The sequence below is a fragment of the Leiobunum rupestre genome, chromosome 5 (genome assembly GCF_980474605.1).
Source record: "Leiobunum rupestre chromosome 5, qqLeiRupe1.1.hap1, whole genome shotgun sequence".
NCBI classification, from domain to species: domain Eukaryota; kingdom Metazoa; phylum Arthropoda; class Arachnida; order Opiliones; family Sclerosomatidae; genus Leiobunum; species Leiobunum rupestre.
In genome coordinates this window covers 58,718,714-58,741,165 of record NC_143388.1, presented here as the reverse complement: position 1 = coordinate 58,741,165, position 22,452 = coordinate 58,718,714, and the positions used below count along the sequence as shown (strand labels likewise).

General features: G+C 38.8%; 1 protein-coding gene and 1 long non-coding RNA gene across 3 annotated transcripts; both read left to right on the top strand.

The window, feature by feature from the left end:
• The first annotated feature begins 9,670 nt into the window (after positions 1 to 9,670).
• On the top strand, positions 9,671 to 10,836 carry LOC149945437 (dnaJ homolog subfamily C member 9). Its single transcript, XM_090174702.1, has 5 exons — positions 9,671 to 9,810; positions 9,883 to 10,035; positions 10,099 to 10,218; positions 10,282 to 10,493; positions 10,554 to 10,836. The coding sequence occupies exons 1-5, from the start codon at positions 9,720 to 9,722 to the stop codon at positions 10,749 to 10,751; spliced, it is 774 nt and encodes a 257-aa protein (XP_090030828.1). The 5' UTR covers positions 9,671 to 9,719; the 3' UTR covers positions 10,752 to 10,836.
• Positions 10,837 to 12,990: 2,154 nt separating this feature from the next.
• Positions 12,991 to 15,341, top strand: LOC149945436 (uncharacterized). Of its 2 annotated transcripts, XR_016480886.1 has the most exons (4): positions 12,991 to 14,619; positions 14,674 to 14,810; positions 14,867 to 15,051; positions 15,151 to 15,341. It is a non-coding gene; the product is annotated as an uncharacterized LOC149945436 (long non-coding RNA). The 2 variants fall into 2 exon arrangements; XR_016480885.1 differs by having other exon boundaries at positions 14,674 to 15,051.
• The last annotated feature ends 7,111 nt before the right edge of the window (positions 15,342 to 22,452 follow it).

Here is a 22,452-nt window from a genome sequence, read left to right as displayed (position 1 = left end):
TAGTTAACGCGATATAAGGCTATAACTAAAGGGTAGTTTGGGCACTTGCCCAACTTGTTTAGCTCCGGGGGTCCGAAGTAAAACGTAATAATTAAATGACTTTGAAATTTAAAAGAGTCAAAATTATTTTAAGCACTAAACAAGAGGCTGGTCTACACATAAATATTAATTTTAAAAGTATAAAACGTTAAAGCGGGAGAACTTGTAGAGGTTAACGGTAATAGTTAGTGTAGGGAGCTGTTGGCTCGATCTCGTGGCATGCAGGGCTTGCCACCACCCTCCTACGCATTGTAACCCGGTCACCTGAATTAAAGGCTTCAAAAGTCGCATGATGACTTAGGCCTAAGGTGGTGCCTTGGGTATTAGCCTAGCTGATTATTATTATTATTATTATTATTATTAGCCTTGCTACACTATAATTCCAAGAAAACTTGTCCCTGTTATTATATACTAGCCGAGAAGCCCACCCTACGGGTGGGCCCTCAGCTAGTTGTGTGTTTCGAGGCATTCCACCCCAGTAAGACCTCCCTTCCCCATTTCCCACATGCCAGAATTAAAGGGGTACCCTTTTTCCCTCGCAAAAATAACTTAAAAATCGCCTTTCTCTCTCGTCCCAAACCCCCCAGTAAGGCACCCCTCCCCCTTTTACCCATGCCAGAATTACCGGGGTACCCTTTTTCCCCGCAAAAATAACAAAAAACTCGCCTTTCTCTCTCGTCGCAAACCCCCCTGTACCCCTGTAAACCCCTGTACTTGTAAGCCCCTGTACCCAATGGCAGCTTTCATCCCCCTCATGACGAACAGAAACAAAGACGCTCGTGTCTTAAAATTTGAAGAGACCGAGAGACCTCCTTGCCTCGCAGAACGGCGGAAAGACCGGGAGTGTTGAAAAGCTTGCCGCATTCCTCGTCCCAGCTTTGAAAATGTTACCTACTGCTGCCCTGACCAAGGATTCTATATTTTAAAATATAGAATCCTTGCCCTGACTGAGTAAAAAGACTCCGAGAAACCGAGGTAATAGGTTTTCTTGACCACAGAATAGCGTGGAAAAAGAGGAGTCACTACCCATACACGCAGATTTTACCACTCGGCCGGATTAACAGGGTAAGACAGTCCCGATTTTCTTCCTGACTAATCCAAAGCCCGAACGTCGGTGGTTCAAGGTCGACTATAATTACTTCAGCGTGGGAGGCGGGGGGTGGAGAGACGTCGCTGGCGCCCCGCTATCTGTGCCTATAGGCAAGTCGAACCACCACCAGTGCCGCCTTGCTTTGTCTTCTCCCGTTCGCCCCCGCCTTTGGTATCCTTACTGCCTAAGCAAAAACACAAAAAGGGCTCCCTATAGTTGAGCCACTAACAAATCGAAAGGCAGCAGCTTCTCTCTTCGTCCCGCGCTGGCCTTCTCTTCGCCGCCCCACCTTTGGCTTCATGACAGACTAAGCAAACATTCCAGAAAGCTGGGACGTACGACCAACGTACCAAGCGCTCCTTATAATATAGACTAGCCGAGAAGCCCGCCTTACAGGCAGACAACCGGTATTTGTTCCGTATTCCTGTGGTACCACGTTTAACCGAAGCCTGTCGATTAGGTGAGAAAATAAAAAATCATCACGTGACACATCACACATGTTCGTGTTTGTACTCTTTTAGGTACTCTGACGTTTTTCGCGAATATTTTCGCTGTGAGAATTTAAAATAAGGTTAATTTTTATTATAATTTTAAATAAGTCAATTAATTCTTTCAAAACCCAAATAAACAGCAGCAGATGATATTTTAATTAAAAACCCAAAATTCTAATTGCGAAATGATATTTTGTCAAAGGCTTAAGTAACTCTTGTACTATCTGGTGTGTTGTGGTTACAGCTTGTTATGGGAATATTCTGACATTCTAAATTGTAAACAAAAGTAAATGGAATTTTATGGAAATGGATGATTCTACTAAAGGTATGTAGCTATTGTCCTTGAAATAAAATTAGCTAAGTGTGTGATATTGAACAACAAACAATCGGACAAATTTTTTTCGGTTTTGCGGCTGTTTTTCGCTGTCCCTTAAACCTCCTTTTTCGGCTTTTTAGGCCCGTTTCTAGTTTTGAAGGTTTTTAAAATTTCGCGCGCGTGCGGATTTATACTTCAACGGTGCCATGGCTAAGGATGGAAAGGTAGAAAATGATAAAAACAACAAAAAAATGCGTTATTCACGACGCGATGTTATTGACGCAACCGTGGATTGGATTGCCTGCAAATCCTGCAAGCTAGGAGCAACAAACACAACACCCCACACAAGGAGAACGCAACCCGTCAAAAGTCATGGATTTTCTTGTGTACGTTTTTCATTGGCTAGACGCTTTAGCGCCTGCTGCCGTCGGAAGGGGGCCCGTACTGGGTCTCTTTCGCCCGACCTAGCGTTTCTGCAACTCAACTCCGACGCCCCCTTTTGGGACAATTCGCCCCTCCTAAAATATGGTTCGCCAGCTCTATATCGATGTCCTGGCTACGGCCCTGCTTCCCCCCCGCCCGTAAAACGTTCAGCGTAAAGGCTCGTGACGCTCGTCCAATGAAATTCGTACACAACCCTTCGTTAGCGTGTTTAAAGGCTAGCTGCGTTCTCCTTGTGTTTGTTGCTCCTAGCTGCAAGAGATGGGAGCTTTTTGAAAATACCAAATTATTTGGTCAGATAACTTTTGAAGATATTGATGAACACACAAATTTCACTTGTAAATTATGTGATATTTCACAAATGCCAGTACAAATTAAAAAGGAAGTAGATCATCTCAAGGATGATATTATTAACTTACATGAAACTGACCAACTCACAAATGACCGGATGGATAATATTGAAACTACTCTCAAAGAGACATCAGATGAAATAAACTCTTTTGGCTCCATTATACAAAACCTTGAATTTAAAATTGACCAACTTGATAAAACACACACGGAGAAAATAGAAAACTTGTCTGATCTCATAACCTCGGAAACTAGACTTGTTAAAGATAGCTTTACCGCGTGTCATCATGATCTAACTAATAAACTAGATGCCCCAACTTCTGCCATGGACGAATCAACTACGGGGACGCCCTGGTCTATCTCATTTCCCTTGAATCGGTTCTTAAAAAAGAGGCAACGCTTTTTTCAGGTTTGCCAGGCAAATACGTTTTTTACTACCGATTCAAACGTCATCAACAGGAAACCAAATCCTAGAATGTCGCCATCTACCGAAAAATAGTTTTGACCGTTTTTAGGGGCGGATTTGAAATTTTTTGCTGTTTAATTAGAGGGTTAGAGAACCACTGAGCCTTAAATATAATTGAGTAAAGTAAGTGAAATTATGATAAGTTTTATTTATTGATCGAATTACCTGGTTGTAGATTAAAAACTATAAAATGAGAACTAAAATTTGCGTGTTTAAAAAATGCAAAAGTGATTCTCGGTATTTAGATAAAGAACATATGCGCGGAGAATTAGTATAATTACTGGCTTAAAAAGAAACAAAACAGTTAAGCCTATGAACAAGGGATTTTAAATAACATTTTATAATACATACTCTTATTACTCCCGCAAGGTTCCTTAAAAATTACAGCATACGTGTGATCTAATCGTCAACGACCTTTAGATACACTTGACATTCCTATATTATTTAAAAACAACCTAGAAATAAAATTTCGACACGTGTTCATCTCACGAAAGCCATAGGAATTCTACAACCCACCCCATTCCCCCTTGAATCTTTACGAATACGTATTTCCGCTTGAGTTCGGGGAAGGGGGGGGGGGTGACGATACGAGTTCTTTTCATGTTTTTCTTAGACCAGGGCGTCCCCGTTAGTTGATTCCTCCATGCTTCTGCTATTGCTTCAGACGTTCTATCTCAAATCACACCGATATTTCAAAGATTTGAAGCTGACTGTGTTTCAAGGTTAACTACAAGTCTCGATTCATCAAAAATTGTAAATGAAGTTCTCTCACAAATGGATCCTCTACTAAAACAGCGGGAAACTGATTATGAAACTAAATTGAGCACCAAAATGGAAGCATTTGAGAACAAACAACAAGAACATTTGCGAAAACATAACTTACTCCTGCTAAGTGTACCAGAAGATCCAAACTCCACAGATGATACGTCGGGTCGTGCTCTGGTTTCTGATCTACTTTATGAAAGTGGATTACCCTTGCATATAAAATATTTTCGACTTCCGCAGACAAAACCCTCTTTATCTTCATCAAATCATCCTCGACCGTACAAAGTTTTATTTAATAATAGCTTCCAAAAATCGAAATTAATTCAACTTATAATGAACCGTCGCCAAGACCCCACCTTTCAGTTGCATACCAGACCTGACAGAACTAAGACTCAACAACAGCAATATCAGGATGCTTGGAATGAACTTCGCCATCGTCAGGAAAACGGGGAGGGAAATTTGCACATAAGACGCAACAGAGTTGTTCATGACATGGCCTCAAACTACCGAAACCTTTCTGCCTCAAAATACAGCAACTCCACGGCTCAATGCTACGCTCCTCCAAATACCAAAAACAACACCAACCCTTCACATTCCTCAAGTCAAATCTCAGGATCAACTGATCCATCTTATCACCACCAAAGCTTTACTGCTCCACAGCAACATTTGGCTAACATTCAACTCCGTCCTCAACGGCAGGCTGCAGTAAATCAAATTCATTCATCTCCTTCATGTGCACAATATAATCCTCCTTGGTCCACCCATTATGTTCTACAAAATGGCCCTTCTACCCAACCACCTCATTCGAATATCTCTGCAACTCATAATAACTATCTACCTCAACCATCTCCAAATTTAATTCCCCTGGTTCAACATTCTTCCTTTTATTGACGTCACACTGTTTCTACCACAACCATTCCTATCCGCTCAACTACTCAAGCAAACATTCCTCAAACTTCATTAAGTAAAGATAACTCTTATTTTCCAAATTGTCTCCAAGTAAATGCCAGAAGTCTACGATCTCAAGAAAAACGTGATGAACTATCACTTTTAGCTACCTCCCAAAAATCCATACTTTTATTCATTACAGAAACTTGGTGGGATAACTCGATTGGCGATGCTGAATTGGACATTCCAAATTTTACCTTCACTCGTAAAGATCGTCAGGGTAACACTTCGGGAGGTGGCACTGCTATCTATGTTTCAACTGCCTGTAGGTCGGCCCATATCAACTACACTCCTTACGCAAAATTGTGCAATTTGCTCCTCCAAACCATACAATGGACTGGATTATTCTGCAATTGAACTTTGTATCGGATCTTCATCCTATCTTGTGACCTGTATCTATCGCTCCCCCTCTTTTAAAAATAAACCTGATCTACTCCACCTTCTAAATCATATTGACGACTATGCTGCCGCAAACTGACAGTGCATCCTAACGGTTGGTGATCTAAACTATCCTGATATCGATTGGTCTTCACCTACCTACCCCAAGCCCTCTTCAAGCGCGGATCTCTCACTTCATGGACTATATCAATTTGTCTCTGATCGTACTCGACTTTCCTCAAGAGACAGCACCTTGGATCTTGTTCTTTCAACTGACAGTTTACTAGTTTTTGGAGTTAAATGTCTGCCACCTCTTGGAAAGAGTGACCACTGTGTGGTTTCCTTCAACCTACGGTTGCCAATTCCACTCCAAAATTCACCCATTAGAAAAATTGATTATTTTAACTCTGATTACACTTCCCTTCAGAAATATTTAAGCCAGATAAATTGGAGAAAACTCTTTCAACATATAAACACAACCGATTGTTGGTTAACCTTCAAATCAGAACTACTCGCTGCCTCTGCAAAATTCTTAATCATTAAAACCCAAGGCCATCATAAATATCCAAATAAAGCACTGCGTCTTGCTAAACGTGCCAAGGAACAGGCATGGAAGAGCTTCAAGAGAAGCAGAAAACTCAACTTTCCTAACATTTCAGAACTTTATGAAAAATATAAAAAGGCGCGTAACCACCTAACTTCTCTTGCCAGAAAATTTCGGCAACAACAAGAAAACACTATCACCACAAATATGTCCTCAAATCCAAAGGCATTCTTCAAATTCTTGAACAATAAACGCAAATCTAAGACTGGTGTACAATGTCTGAGGGTAAACGGATCAACTATCACTGATGATGTCGAAATTGCCTCTTCTCTTAATGACTACTTTTCATCGGTTTTTACACCATTAATCCCAAATGCAACTGATATCTCACAAACAAATGGTTTATCACCTGACTTTGATACCTCACAAACAAATGGTACCAATTTCCAGGTTTCTGAAACCGAAGTGCGTAAGAAGCTTCGTCATCTCTCTTCTACCAAAGCATCAGGTACAGACAACCTTCATCCGAATCTTCTTAAAAAGACAGCACAACAAATCTCCTGGCCTCTCACTTATATTTTTAATAAGAGTTTGGCTACAGGTGCCATTCCAGAATGCTGGAGGACAGGAAATGTAACCCCCATTCCTAAAAAGGGTGACCCGACTTTACCTGAAAATTATAGACCCATTAGCTTCACCAGTCAGGTTGTAAAGATACTGGAATCCCTTGTCAAAGATAAGCTTCTAAAATTGCTTCAGGACTCTTCCTATTTCTCAAACCATCAGCATGGCTTTCTTCCATCTCGCTCGTGCACAACAAACCTACTTGAAGCTACGAATCTATGGACAAAAGCACTAGATCAAGGTCTTTCTGTTGATGTAATCTACCTAGACATCAAGAAGGCATTTGACCAAGTTCCTCATCATACACTCTTTGAGAGACTACTTTCTGCAGGCATAAAGGGTGCCGCATTCAATTGGTTAAAGGCCTTCTTGACACATCGCACGCAGCGGGTTGTAATACGTGGAATCAGTTCTCCCCCTTGCGACGTCACAAGCGGAGTCCCACAAGGATCCGTACTTGCACCATTCTTATTTGAAATATACATAAATATTTTACCTTCAGCTGTCGACCATTCTTTCCCCAGTCTCTTTGCAGATGACACAAAACTTATCAAAATTCAAAATACAAACACATCTAACGCCGAGTTACAACAGGATCTCTCTAAAGTTGAATCTTGGGCAACAAATTCTGGTTTATACTTCAACACCTCAAAATCCAAAGTCCTTCACTTTGGAAAGAAAAATCCGCGCACAACTTACCAGCTAAATGGTCAAGATATTCCCCCTGTCACATGCGTCCGCGATCTAGGTGTCCAAATGGACGAGAAACAAACATTTTCTGAGCATTGCCGTGTCCTAGCCAAGAAAATAAATATGTTCGTTGGACTTGTCCGTAGAACTTTTCATTTTAAAACTCCCAAGTTAATCAAGATCATTTTTAAAACATTTATTCTTCCACTTTTGGACTTTGCCTCGCCAGTCTGGTCTCCCCATTTAAAGAGAGACTTAGATCTCATCAACAAATCCTTGAACAAGCTCACAAAATAGGTGCCAGCTCTGCGTGAAAAATCTGCTGCGTTTCGTCGAAACTTTTTGTCCATACCCTCTCTTCAGGAACGCCATACTGACACTGACCTTGGTGAAATTTACTCAATCCTATCTGGATCAAATATCCTCCAAGCTACTGACTTTTTTTGACAAAGCCCTCTCTACCTCAACTAGAGGACATGACAAAAAGATCTTCGTACCACGCATACAAACTTCGATCCGCAAACATCACTTCTGCTACCGCACTATCTCAAAATGGAACAAATTACCTCAGGATGTTATTTCCTCGAAATCTAAACCACTTTTTATGGCTCACATGCGGAAACTCTCTGAACGCCTATAAGACATATCTGATGACTTTGGTGTATTCATACAGAAGAAGAAGTCTGATGGCTTGACCCCTTCATTTCTAGATTTTTGTCCTTCGCTAATTTGTGGAGTCTGAGCTTGCAATATAAATTAATAACTTTCTTGATGATGATGTTCGATTCCAACTTCAGAATCAAACATGTTCGTGGTTTTCTGGGAAAATGTCCATGCCAACAATATTTCGTAATACAGCAAGTTCTAGTTCTTAGACTATATTTCTTTTTAACGAAATTGGCTAAAAATCAAGGAGATCTTGCTCAAATTAAAATAACATAATTAAACCTACACGAAAATTTAAAGGTGAGAAATTACTAGTTAGCATCACCGGTTTTTTTCTATTTCACTTTCAACTGTAATAAAAATAAAAAAATTATTTCGACTATTTTTACTTGTTTCTATGGAAACCAAACCAGAGTTGGAATGGCTTTTGGTGTGACCCACCTTTTGCCATTTACAATTTGTATATCCCGTTCTAAAAAGTGATCATTACAAATGAAATCATGATTTGAATGTGTCGCGATTTACAGCAATTGTCCATTGAGAAAGTATTGTAGGTTTAGATAAGGGAAACCTATAGTTATACAAAGATTTTAAATAATAATGAATATTCATCGAAAAAATATGATAATTTAATCCTACTTATGGAATGAAACCTTTTCCGGTATTGTTTTACTTGTTATTGCAATGTGTAAAAACACTAATATTAACCTTTTTTTACCAAATAAAAACAGATTTTTAGTAGAAAACACTTTTTCTATAACTTTTTAATAAAAAAAATCACCAAAACGAATTATGAAACACGTTAGCTAACATAGAAGTACTACCCGTTTATCAAATTCACCCCTAAAGTTTTTGCGTCTGATTTTAAACCGGATAAATATTCTTAAGCGTTAGGTACTACGTGGCCTAGGCCAAGCGCTCACTGCTCCCCGTAACGTCTCCGTCCTAGCTTCCACAAGCCTTTTCTTCGTAACGGAGACAATGCCTTGTGGAAGGCAGGACGGATACAAAACAGAGAGCCAGTGGGCGCCTAGTCTAAAGCGCCACTAAACTTAAGTGGCGCTTTTCACGTAGTACCCCAGGAATTCGGAACAACTGCCGGTTGTCCGCTAGTTATCGCTCCCGTATATTTTTGGCAAATCAAACTCCACGTAAGGTGTTTATTTCTTTAGTATGTCTATGCCCCCACCTCTCCCACTAGGGAATCGCATGAGACAATGCATTTCGCGTACGTTTCTACCAGGCTTGGAAATAAGGTTTATTTCTAAACTGGTCTATTTGGCCAGTGACTCCCAACTTTTGAATTATTTAAGTGGTCACGTAGACCAGTTGGTTAATAATACGGTAGATAATTTTGAATTAATAAACTGGACACTGGACCAGTGAACCCCTAGCTTTTGAATAAAAAAAACTGGTCCTAGCAATTAATAAACTAGTCTTTGACCCAGTGACCACCGCTTATTTCCAAGCCTGGTTTCTACCATAGATATAGGGAACGTATATAAAGGTCTAGATAAAATATTTCAAAGGGAGTGAATACGGAGGTGACAGCTATCAGAAATTATACTAAAAGTCACCAACAGATGGTGTCTAAAGACTTCCGCCTGCGGAAAGGTCAAGCACTTAGTACTAAATGCTAAGAGAGCTCGCGCTCTTGGTCACGTGCCTTCCTCGGTGTCTGCTAGGTGTCAATTCCGTATTTTATGTGTGGCTTAGACGCCCCGAAATTTATCTAGACCATTATATACATTACTTATATCTATGGCTTCTACCCCTATCTATCTCACCCTGAGTAATCAGTTCTTGTGTGCTGGTGTCTAAGGCCTTGGGTCGACACCGATGTGTGGATGTCAAAACAAAAAAAAAAAAAACGCGGGAGCCGGAGAGGGAAGGATTAGTTTTTATTTAAGAAAATGGGCCTCTTAAATGATGCTGAAGAAGTTTTTGGAACTAAAAATCTCTATGATATTTTCTCTGTCAGCAAAAAGGCCAGCTTTAAAGAAAGTGAGTTAGTTGTTTCACGACCTCAATAAAATAACCAAAAAGGCTTAAGGGGTATTTTTTTCTTGAATTTAGTTAAAAAGGCCTATTACAAGCTTTCACTGAAAGTCCACCCTGATAAATCTGATCAAGAGAACAGGGAGAAAGCCAACAAACAATTTCAAGTTTTGTCCCGTGCATTTTACATTATCTCTGATAATGAAAATCGATTGGTTTATGATGAGACTGGTATAATAATAATTGTAAAATTTTAAATATTTTTTTGTATTATGTAATTGTTATTTACATAAGGAAATGTTGGTGATGATGATGATGAAATTGTTGACATTCAAAATTGGACTGCATATTTTAGGAACCTCTTTCCCAAAGTCACCAAGAAAGATCTTGATGAATATCATGATCAATACATCGGTACAATTAGAGTCTATTTGAAACTTTGAGCTGTACGTACGTTTTTCTAATTTCAATATATAGGTTCAAATGAAGAGAAAATTGAACTGAAAACTCTGTATTTGAAACACAAAGGTGATTTAAATGTTATCTCTCAATTCATGGTATACTACAATGTTGATAATGAAGAGCGATACAAAGAAATGTTGACCACCATGATTGAAGATGAAGAAATCCCCGCTTTTAATGCATTTGTTAAGGAAAGCAAAATCTCCGCTACCAAGCGAAAACGCAAAGTAATGTTTACATCCAGTACCCTATTAAGTTGTCAGTGATAGTGACCAAATGGTTTATAGCTTGAAAAAGAAGCAAAAGAGGCTGAGGAAGTCTTAGAAGAAATGGAAGAACAAAAGAGCATGTCATCGCTGGAACAAGCTATTGCCAAACGTCAGAATGAGAGAGCTAACTCATTTGATAGTTTGATAAACAGCCTTGAAGCTAAATATGGAGCCAAGAAAAATATAGGATCGAAGAAATCCAAAAAAAAACATTAATTTTATTGAATCTTGTATATATTTTGTACAGTTTATTTTTCTGAAAAGTAATAAAAATTTGTTCTAGCAGCAGCAGAAGAAAAAATATGTTCCATTGGCACTCTTATCGTCACAAAACTGACTCTTGTTAATGAACTAAAAATTTTTGGTTATATTATTTACAGATTAGGTTAAAGCAAAGATAATCTAGACTACATACCCTAGATTGGAAATGCAGCGAGATTCCTACGGGCTCCAGTCTAACCATGTGATTCCCTAGTTGCGGGGGGAATGTAATAGCGGGGGCGTAAAAAGTCTGAAAAATTCAGTTCGGTTCAGTTTTAAATCTTGTATTCGCGGTCGGTGCTAGCTGTCTAAACAAAAAAGAATCTGGACTGGAGGACGAGGCCCGAGAGTTCGACCAAGTTTGATTTGAATCGTAAATTTTCGATATTTTACTGATTGGATATCAAAGGTATTTGTTTTAGGTTACATTAACCAGATATAATATTAAACTAAGGTTTATTTTATTTTACCAAGGTGTACCCCTGAAATTATATTTAAAACAAACAATTTATGACTATATCGATGATAATTAAAATTTTAATACTAGATTTAAGATTTGGGTTGTTTCTTTTGACAATAAGCGTGATCCCTTTTTAGCCCGAGGCCCGAACGAGGTCCAGTGGGGGGAATATTCTTGTCTCGGTTACGACATAACGATTCCGCCTTATCACTTCGCCATACCGACATTCGAGATAACGACATTCGCTTGGAACCTTATTCTTGTCCCCCTGTCGCTATCAGAAATGTCGTAAAAACGAAAATACCGGCTGCGTATCTGTATTCACCTTGGCGTTCAACAACTATCAACGGAGAAAAACCGCTGAGTTATCGTTGAGTTCTTTTAATCAACGCTACGTCACAAAAATCTAAAAGTTGTTGTACGATTTATAGTTCGCTGATTTAACGAACAAAATATCGTGATTATTCCTCGTTTCGGTTTGTCTCTCCGTCAGAAAATCGAGAGCTCCTCTAGTCGTAGTCGCGTGTGACGTAGTTTGATCCCTTCTTCGAAGCGCCTACGATCTAGACACAATAATGAGGCGGCTTACAATCTCAAAACCATGTATAAACTATGTCTGTCATTTTAAAAACTTCAATCGTTTTTATAAGAATTTAGGACTATAAAGAAACTTATGGCACACCGTTCAGGACAAAATTTAACCAAAAATATTTATATATGTTTTGTAAATATAAAGGTGTTTTTAAAATATAAAGGCGTTTTTGAAATATAAATTACTTTTCAAAATATAAGGCGAATTCGTCTAAGACATTCGAGGCCAGTTTAAGAAATGTACTACCTACCTGGAAGGTACAAACGCACTATAGTAACACATACCTCACAGGCAGTGGCGTAGACAAGGGGGATTTCCGTGTCACCACCCCCATTAGGCCTACGTTTGACTGTACTAAATTGTCACCCCTTCTCGACCCCCTTTGACGAATTTCTGACTACGAGACTGCTTACAGCCTACAAAGATAGTTTTTTATGTTTATTTCCTGTAGCTATGTATTAGGAGACAGCAAATAAACCAAAACTTTCTCCTACAATGCAGGAAAAATGGAGTACACCCTAAATCATTTCTCCTAAGCATACCAATGGAAAAAGGACAAAACCAGAGACCCTATATTTTAAAAACACCTTTATACATTTAAAAGCGTCTTTATGTTTTAAAAACGACTTTATATTTTAAAAACAGCTTTATATTCATAAAAATACCCCCATATTTACAAAAAAAAATTTTATTGAGTTTTGTCCTGAACAGCGTGCCATAGGAACTCTTATTTATTTACATCTAAATAATCCAAAGTTATATTTTCATAAAAACACTTTAATATAGACTAAATCCAAAAATAGTTCTCAAGTACAGAAATATTTATCACACAGGCATGTAAAATGATAAAACACCTTTCAATTAAATTATTAATACTAGTTAAGTGACACCTTGTATTAAAGCTTTTAATATTTTATACATTGAGTAACTACATGTATATAACGTAATGTGATGCCTTTAGATACAATTGTAAAAAATAGCAGTAATTAATCAAATTATAGATTTTTAGTATTTTAAAGTATATTAATTATACATATTCAAAATTTACATTAACAATCAACTAGAACTTTAATTACCAATTTTATAATATAACACCTTAGATTTAAAATTTTAACATTAGCAGAAATCTATACATTCCTGTTACTTTAGTTAATTTTAAATTTGTACATATTTAAACTTTAAATAACACGCTACTAATACTTTATCACTTTCTTTATACTATATTTCATTTCTTGATCTTTTTTGAAGGAATGGCAGTGGGTATTCAGAGCCTCTTTGTATTGGGTTCATCAATTCTACTCTCAGATCTCTTCTTCATAGAAATGTTCTGAGCAAATCCTTGCATATTTCACATTTATTTTGTCTTGGGAACGTCCGCAAGCGGTTATCCATTTTTGCCTTATAATTATTTGAGATGGGAATCGATGGCATGACAAATTCTTCTTTCGGGTGCCAATTAAGGAATTATTGCACCCGAGAACCGAGCATTTTAATCCGTGCATTACTGTATTATGTTGAGTTCATGACAACTTGACAAGCCTTTATTGACAAAATTCAAAATAACCGCCTTTAAAAAATTAAAAGTTAAGCCTCGGCTATAAAATTAATGGTTTAAAATAGTCAAAAATACTATTATTATATAACTATACTATTTAACACTAGTAAAAATGTAATACTATAATGGATCTAATTTATGGGTAAACGATTAATGCTTACCTGAATTTTAATCCACAAAGGAATTTTATAAAAAGGCGGACGCGGGCTGCCGGCCGAAGAGGAATGTTTACAGTCAGCTCTCCCGCTCGGCTGTCTTCCCACCGCGGAGTTTCTGAGATACGCGACGCCTGTTTATTTTCGTTCGCTGGGATCCAGCTACGTCACTCACCGGGAAAGCACCGTGTTTTCCCCCCGTTTTCTTCTCAGCTGATATCTCTATTCCCGACCCCGCGTTATGCGCTAACCTTATAATACACAGTATTTTTACCAACCTTGGGAAAAACCTGCTCCTCCGACCGCTGACTTCGTTCACGGCCAACTTTGATTTCTCGCGCATCTCTCGCGCTACAGCGGCCATCTCATTCGTTGACGTTTCTGTGTTAACCTATGAGCAAAAGATGTGTATGACGTCAGCGCCCCTAGCGGATTATTATTTTTAGTATAGTTTTTACATTGGGGACAATATAACCACCGAGCGTGGCGCTGAACTCCTACACATTATAGTACAGTTTATAGGGGGAAAATCCTTGCTCGCGGAATTTCGACGAATGTGTTGGCCGTAGTAGCGCGAACAGCGCGTGATCAAAGTTGGCCGTGCTTCGTTGAGCAACATGACGTAGAAACCGGAAGTTAAAAAAAGCGTACAGTAAGCTCAACGCTCAGCGCTGACCTCAGCGCTGAGTCCGCTGAGTCCCGCTGAACGTAGCCACCGTCAGGCGAGTTGTGACGTCAAAATCCGGTGACGCGCCCCTCTAATCGTCCAATAAGAATCGCACTTATTTATTTCTGTCGGCTGCTGTAATATTTTGGCGTTTGTTTAAGTTTTCGCAGTTGTCATTTTTGTTCTTCGTTGGTAGTTTTTTTTAAAATAACATTGAGTCGCGCCACTAAATTCTGCGGAAATCTAAAGGTTTTAATTTTAGAATACATGGAGGCTAATGAACGTTTCGTTAGCCGTAAGTTTGATGCAAACTGTACAAACGAGGCGTACAGTACACCGCGATGTCGATTAGTCTTGTCCAAAGGCTTAATGCTTGTGGTGGACCGTACTGGAGGTGCAGTAATTTTTTTGGAATAGAAATACTGTTACTTATACATAAATATTCCAGAGTTTGGCTGACTGGAACTTCCCAAACTAGAACTAAGACAACTGAGGAAGGTCGAGCAAATGCTGGGCAGCTCTCGTTTATTGAGCGGCCTATGGGGTACATTTGGCCACTACGAAGTACCAGAAGCTGGTTTTGGGGTAAGTATTCTTTCATGAATACATTTCATGCTAACATTTCTTGGTTTTAACAACAGATAATTGAAGAAAATGGATGCGGCATTGGCTACTTTAGATCAAAGTCCCGCAGCTTCTTCAACAATGGCTCCTCCATATTCAGTCACTATCGCCCATTCTTCTCCCACTGGCTCCCATTCCCGCAGATCTCCAAGATTTAATCATAGTTCACCAGTAGCGTCTGTGAGTTCTAATCACTACCAAGGTAAAAATATTTCTCTAGCTGCACGAGGTAAGTAGAAAATCCTTTACTTTAAAAATATTTAAAATTTGGAAAAGATAATTTGGCTTAAACCGTTTAAAGGTCGCAACCAACAAAGGCAACAGGGCCATATGCGAGGGCTCACAAATTTCTTGAGAAAATAAATTCAAATCTTGATAAGCAAACTAAGATAATGGAAGATCAGTTGGAAACTTGGTGTCGTATAGCTAGTTCTCAAAAGAGAATTTGTATTGTATAAACTATTGAGTTTCATATGCTTAGTTTTAAAACAAAGTAAGTGAAAAATTCAAATTTTTATTTTGAAGAATCTTTTACAATTTCATTAATAAAGTTTTGAAAAAAGAAATAGTTGTTTTTCTGTTGCCTATACACCCTCATACTGAGAAGTTAATACTTAAAACTTACCTTAGGAATGATCTCTAGAGTTCTTGGTTGCTATATAACTTTTTTCAAAGATATCTTGAAACCATTGTATATGTGGGCATCATGAGTACGCCCGGGAAACTTGGCTTTGACATATGTACATTTTTGAATGTACATGTATATTATTTATATATATATAAATAAAGCTTACCAATTGCACATTTAAGGAATGGTTTCTTTTCCTGTTAATGTACAAATGTTCACGATAATTTGAATCTCGTGAATTTGGAGCAACATTTGCAATGTGCGTACAATCTATTGAGCAATGGCCCCCCGGAAATCTGGTCTTCTCCATAAATCTATACGCATTGTTAAATTAATAGATTAATATTTCTCTGCTATGAGAAGATTTGATAATTACCTCATCTTTGTGGCTTCCCTTTACTCAGTGGAAATTTTATCCATTTTGGGATTAAAATGCTATTTATTGCATCGGTTTCTTGATGCAGACAGCGACTGACCATTGCCTGACTGACATCAAGAAACAAATCTTGGCCAACTGCTTTCTGGTAAGCATAAAATCTAACAGCCACTAACGCCTAATGAACCATATAATTATTAAAACGCTAATAATTACGAAATTTAATTCTTAAATTCATGGCTCACCTTTGAATCTACAGGGAGATCCGTAACTCTTATGTTAGACGCGTTTGACTCTAACGTCGCTTTTAGATGCTCACAAATCTCTATTACTAAATACTTATCTAGGTGAAATAAACTTCTAAACTAATTTTCCGAAAGTTCAAAAGCTTTTGATCTATCTCTTAGAATTCTCTCCCACCCCAAACTCTTCGTTTCTTCCATTTCTGACAGACGCCAAAACTTAAAACATGCGAGCTGTAAAGCAGCCATTTTGAAAATACCGCGATTCGAAGCGAAAAATGACGTCATAACGACAAGGAAACGCGATTCCGACATCCCACGGCCAACTTTGATTTCTCGCGCTACAGCGGCCATCTCATTCGTTGACGTTTCTGTGTTAACCTATGAGCAAAAGATGTGTATGACGTCAGCGCCCCTAGCGGATTATTATTTTTAGTATAGTTTTTACATTGGGGACAATATAACCACCGAGCGTGGCGCTGAACTCCTACACATTATAGTACAGTTTAAAGGGTTAAAATCCTTGCTCGCGGAATTTCGACGAATGTGTTGGCCGTAGTAGCGCGAACAGCGCGTGATCAAAGTTGGCCGTGGACATCCCCAGCCCTGTCGTTATAATTCGCTGGCGATACGGCGATGTCGAAGTGAATTTTGAAGACAAGAATAAGGTTTTCGCCAGTCGATGTCGTTATGGCGATATTTTATCGATTCCGCCATAACGACATGGCTATCGCCAAGACAAGAATAGGCCCCCAGATATCGAAGCAGACGAACCCACTGAAACTTTTCACACTAAACTTCCCCCCCCCCCCCCCACCTCTCCCACTAGGGAATCGCATGAGACAACGCATTTCGCGTACGTTTCTACCCCCTAAAGCAGGAATAGTGTAGTCCATAGAGATAGAAAAGAAATAGAGGGAAGATTACCGCGTTAAGGCACCCCTGTTTTTGACCGGGAAAAGTCATCCCCCCCCCGCGCATGTATGAAAGCGGAGATGGGCAGAATTTGCAACGCCATCTATCGTTCTTTTGTTTGCATCAAATGACAGTTGATTTTCAAAAAGGCATAATGTATTTCATTTCACCGCGTGTCGATGGCGCCAAGTAATCTGCCCATCTAATGGCTTCCTACATTGGCGAAAAGGGGGTCGGCACTCGCGGTCAAATTCGCCAGATACAATAGTGCCTCTATTTCTTTTCTATCTCTATGGTGTAGTCAGTCATGGTTATTCAATGTGAGTTGTTTGAATAACAAGATACTGGAATCATATTTACTTTCCCTAAATTCGCTATCTAGGTGAATTAAATTTAGTAAATATAGACATAAGTATATTGTTTTTAGTAATCAGCCTGACTAGTGAGCCTCCTATCCTAATTGATTTTAGTAGTCACTGACTAGTGGGGGTATAAAAACCAGAAGGACAGCCAACCCCACCTAACGGCTAAAACTCCTGTTTTGGTGGTACAAACAAAAGCACGCGGGAGGATTTAAAAAATATCGCTAAATTAGGCTTACGTTGTAAGGTTCGGAAGTAATTTTCAGGTTAGTGATTTACATTGCATTCTTTAAAAATTGTTTTTAATTAATAAAATAAAGTTACTAATTAGATACATTTTTTAACGTAAAAGATCTTTGTGATGTTATAAATTGGATTATATTGAAATGGATGATAAAGTTGGCGAATAAGTCAGTGGCGTAAATAGCGCCCCCGCAGACCCCGCGGCGCGGGCAGCACCGTAACCAGGATTTGATTTCAGGGGGGGGGGGCACGCAATGGAAACAAATAAAAAAAATAAAAAATTGTACATACAACCATACGGCTCAGGATGGGCACGGCCCGACCGCCCCCCCCCTGGTTACGGCCCTGGGCGCGGGTCCCCCCGAGAAGTAGGGGGCCCCAAAACGTTTATGATTAAAAGTGGTGCTTTTTAAAAGGGCCCCAAGTCGTTTTTCGCGGGGGGGGGGGGGGGCGGAGTTCCTAGTTACGCCACTGGAATAAGTAGATAATAAAGCTAAACCCTAAACGACCAAACCGGTCTACCGTTGGAATTTCTGGCTATTTTATTTAATTTAATTTTTCACTCGAAGATCTGTTTGGTCCGAGTTTCGCGTCTTTTTGTTTGCTCGAAGACCTATCGGTACGAGCTCTTAGTAAGTTTTTAAATTTCTTCAATTTCGTTTAGGGTTTAGCTTTATTATCCTTTTTCATAATGGACTAATCTACTTATTCGCCAATTTTATCATCCTTTACAATGCAGTCCATAGGTAGTTCCTTTTAGAAATTTGTACCCATAGAGATAGAAAAGAAATAGAGGGAAGATTACCGCGTTAAGGCACCCCGGTTTGACCGGGAAAATTCATCCCCCCCACGCATGTATGAAAGCGGAGATAGGCAGAATTTGCAACGCCATCTATCCTTCCTTTGTTTACATGAAATGACAGTTGATTTTCCAAAAGGCATAATGTATTTCATTTCACCGCGTGTCGATGGCGCCAAGTAATCTGCCCATCTCATGGCTTCCTACATTGGCGAAAAGGGGGTCGGCACTCGCGGTCAACTTCGCCAAATACAATAGTGCCTCTATTTCTTTTCTATCTCTATGTTTGTACCACCAATTTAAAAAAAAATCGAGATAATTTAAACTCGTACCCTAGATTCTAATACTTAGAGTTTTCCCATTGACGGTTTTGTTACGAAGCGTTTACCCTTATCCGGCATGTGACCTCAGAAAAATCGGGCTCCATCGGTTGCTGCGGTAAGGCTCAAACCATGGAGCGAATTTTTTCTAAGTTCCGGCGGGAAGTGGGTAAACGCTATCGGCAATGCGCGACAGAGTTATTTCGAATCTAGTGTACGAGTTTAAATTATTTTTGGTTGGATATATAAAAAAGTACTGTATCAAAATAACGATAAGTGATATTGATTTAATGTTTAATTAATACTGATTCCATTCCTAATTTCTAAATATTAATTTAATGTTTAATTAATACTAATTACATTCCTAATTTTAAAATATTAATTTAATGTTTAATTAATACTAATTCAATTCCTAATGTTTATTTAATATTAGTTTAATTCTTAATTTTTATTTAATATTAGTTTAATTCTTAATTTTCATTTAATATTAGTTTAATTATTAATTTTTATTTAATATTAATTCTATTCTTAATTTGTATTTAATAATAATTGAATTATTAATTTTAATTTCATATTAATTCTATTCTTAATTTGTATTTAATAATAATTGAATTCTCAATTTTTATTCATATTAATTTAATTCTTGTAGAAATGTAGTAGAATCATCATGTAGGATGATTGTAGTAACCATGGAGGTATTTTCTAAAATCACCACATACAATCAATGCTATGCTGTTCCTTCGCACATGCACAGTGGCTATTATGCCAAATGTTTCAGTGTTTGCGTGCTTGCTATATAAATTCAGTCTCTGTATTAATTATTTCAAAGACTATTGGTGAATTTTTGCGCTAACGTAGATGTTGTGTATATAAAAACGAACAAAAAAAAACCAACTGGACTATAGTTATCACTAGATAACCCGTAGTGGCTATTCTTATCGCATCACTAGATCACGCGTAGTATAACTTGTGTTCCAACTAATTACAGCATGACATTTACGAGAGTAAAGGTAGTTGATTGATGATACATGAAATAGTTATTTACATGATGAATAGCGAGGTAAACATTTATAGATCGTTCGGTCGACTGCCCCGTTCCAGATCGTGCAGTCGTATTACACAACAGATGTAATGCGATGCAATGTACTTTGATGTAATGCGATGCTATGCGATGTAATGAGATGTAATTCGATGCGATGCTATGTAATGAGATGTAATGCGATGTGATGTGATTTAATGCGATGTAATGTAATGAGATTTAATGCTATGTAATGCGATTCGATGTAATTCGATGCGATGCGATGCAATGTAATTCAATGTGATGCGATGCGATGTAATGTGATGTGATGTAATGCGATGCGATGCGATGCAATGTAACGCGATGTAATATGATGTGATGTAATGCGATGCGATGCAATGCTATGCGATGTGATGTAATGCGATGCGATGCGATGTAATGTGATGTGATGCGATGCAATGCTATGGGATGTATTGTGATGTGAGGTAATGTGATATGATATAATGCGATGCGATGCAATGCTATGCGATGTAATGTGATGTGATGCGATGCAATGCTATGGGATGTAATGTGATGTGAGGTAATGTGATATGATATAATGCGATGCGATGCAATGCTATGCGATGTGATGCAATGCTATGCGATGTGATGTAATGCGATGCGATGTGATGTAACGCGATGTAATGCGATGCGATGTAATTCAACGTGATGCGATGCAATGCTATGGGATGTAATGTGATGTGATGTGATTTAATGCGATGTAATGTAATGAGATTTAATATGATGTAATTCAATGTGATGCGATGCGACGTAATGCTATGTGATGTAATGCGATGCGACATAATGCTATGTAATGTAATGCGATGCGATGTAATTCAATGTGATGCGATCAGGCCTCTCTCTACCATTGGGCTAGGTAGGGCTAAGCCCTAGGGTGCCGCGTTCGACGGGGGCGCGGCGTCTCCCCGGAGGGGCGCCGTCTGGCCCTTAATTGTTAAACACATACTATAAAAAATATATAAAAGGGCGCCTAATATAATTAGCCCAGAGGCGCCTGAAAGCTAAAGACGGCCCTGTGCGATCCGATGCGATGCAATGTAACGCGATGTAATTCAATGTGATGCGATGCGATGCAATGTAATTCAATGTGATGCGATGCGATGCAATGTAATTCAATGTGATGCAATGCGATGCGATGCGATGCGATGCAATGTAACGCGATGTAATGTGATGTGATGTAATGCGATGCGATGCGATGCAATGTAATGTAATGCGATGCGATGTAATTCAATGCGATGCGATCCGATGCGATGTAATGCGATGCGATGTAATTCAATGTGATGCGATGCGATGCGATGCAATGTAACGCGATGTAATTCAATGTTATGCGATGCAATGTAACGCGATGTAATACGATGTGATGTAATGCGATGTGATGCAATGCTATGCGATGTGATGTAATGCGATGCGATGTAATGAGATGTAATGCGATGTGATGTGATTTAATGCGATGTAATTCAATGTGATGCGATGCAATGTAATTCAATTTGATGTAATGCGATGCGATGTAATTCAATGTAATGCGATGCGATGCGATGCGATGTAACGCGATGTAATTCAATGTTATGCGATGCGATGCGATGCAATGTAACGCGATGTAATTCAATGTGATGTAATGCGATGCAATGCAATGTAACGCGATGTAATATGATGTGATGTAATGCGATGCGATGCAATGCTATGCGATGTGATGCGATGCAATGCTATGGGATGTAATGTGATGTGAGGTAAAGCGATATGATGTAATGCGATGCGATGTAATGCGATGTGATGTAATGCGATGCGATGTAATGAGATGTAATGCGATGCGATGTGATTTAATGCGATGTAATGCGATGCGATGTAACTCAATGTGATGCGATGCGATGCGATGTAACGCGATGTAATGTGATGTGATGTAATGCGATGCAATGCAATGTAACGCGATGCAATATGATGTTATGTAATGCGATGCGATGCAATGCTATGCGATGTAATGCGATGTGATGTAATGCAATGCTATGGGATCTAATGTGATGTGAGGTAATGCGATATGATGTAATGCGATGCGATGTAATGCGATGCGATGCGATGTAATGAGATGTAATGCGATGGGATGTGATTTAATGCGATGTAATGCGATGCGATGTAATTCAATGTGATGCGATACAATGTAATTCAATGTGATGCGATACAATGTAATTCAATGTGATGCGATGCGATGCTATGGGATGTATTGTGATGTGAGGTAATGTGATATGATATAATGCGATGCGATGCAATGCTATGCGATGTAATGTGATGTGATGCGATGCAATGCTATGGGATGTAATGTGATGTGAGGTAATGTGATATGATATAATGCGATGCGATGCAATGCTATGCGATGTGATGCAATGCTATGCGATGTGATGTAATGCGATGCGATGTGATGTAACGCGATGTAATGCGATGCGATGTAATTCAACGTGATGCGATGCAATGCTATGGGATGTAATGTGATGTGATGTGATTTAATGCGATGTAATGTAATGAGATTTAATATGATGTAATTCAATGTGATGCGATGCGACGTAATGCTATGTGATGTAATGCGATGCGACATAATGCTATGTAATGTAATGCGATGCGATGTAATTCAATGTGATGCGATCAGGCCTC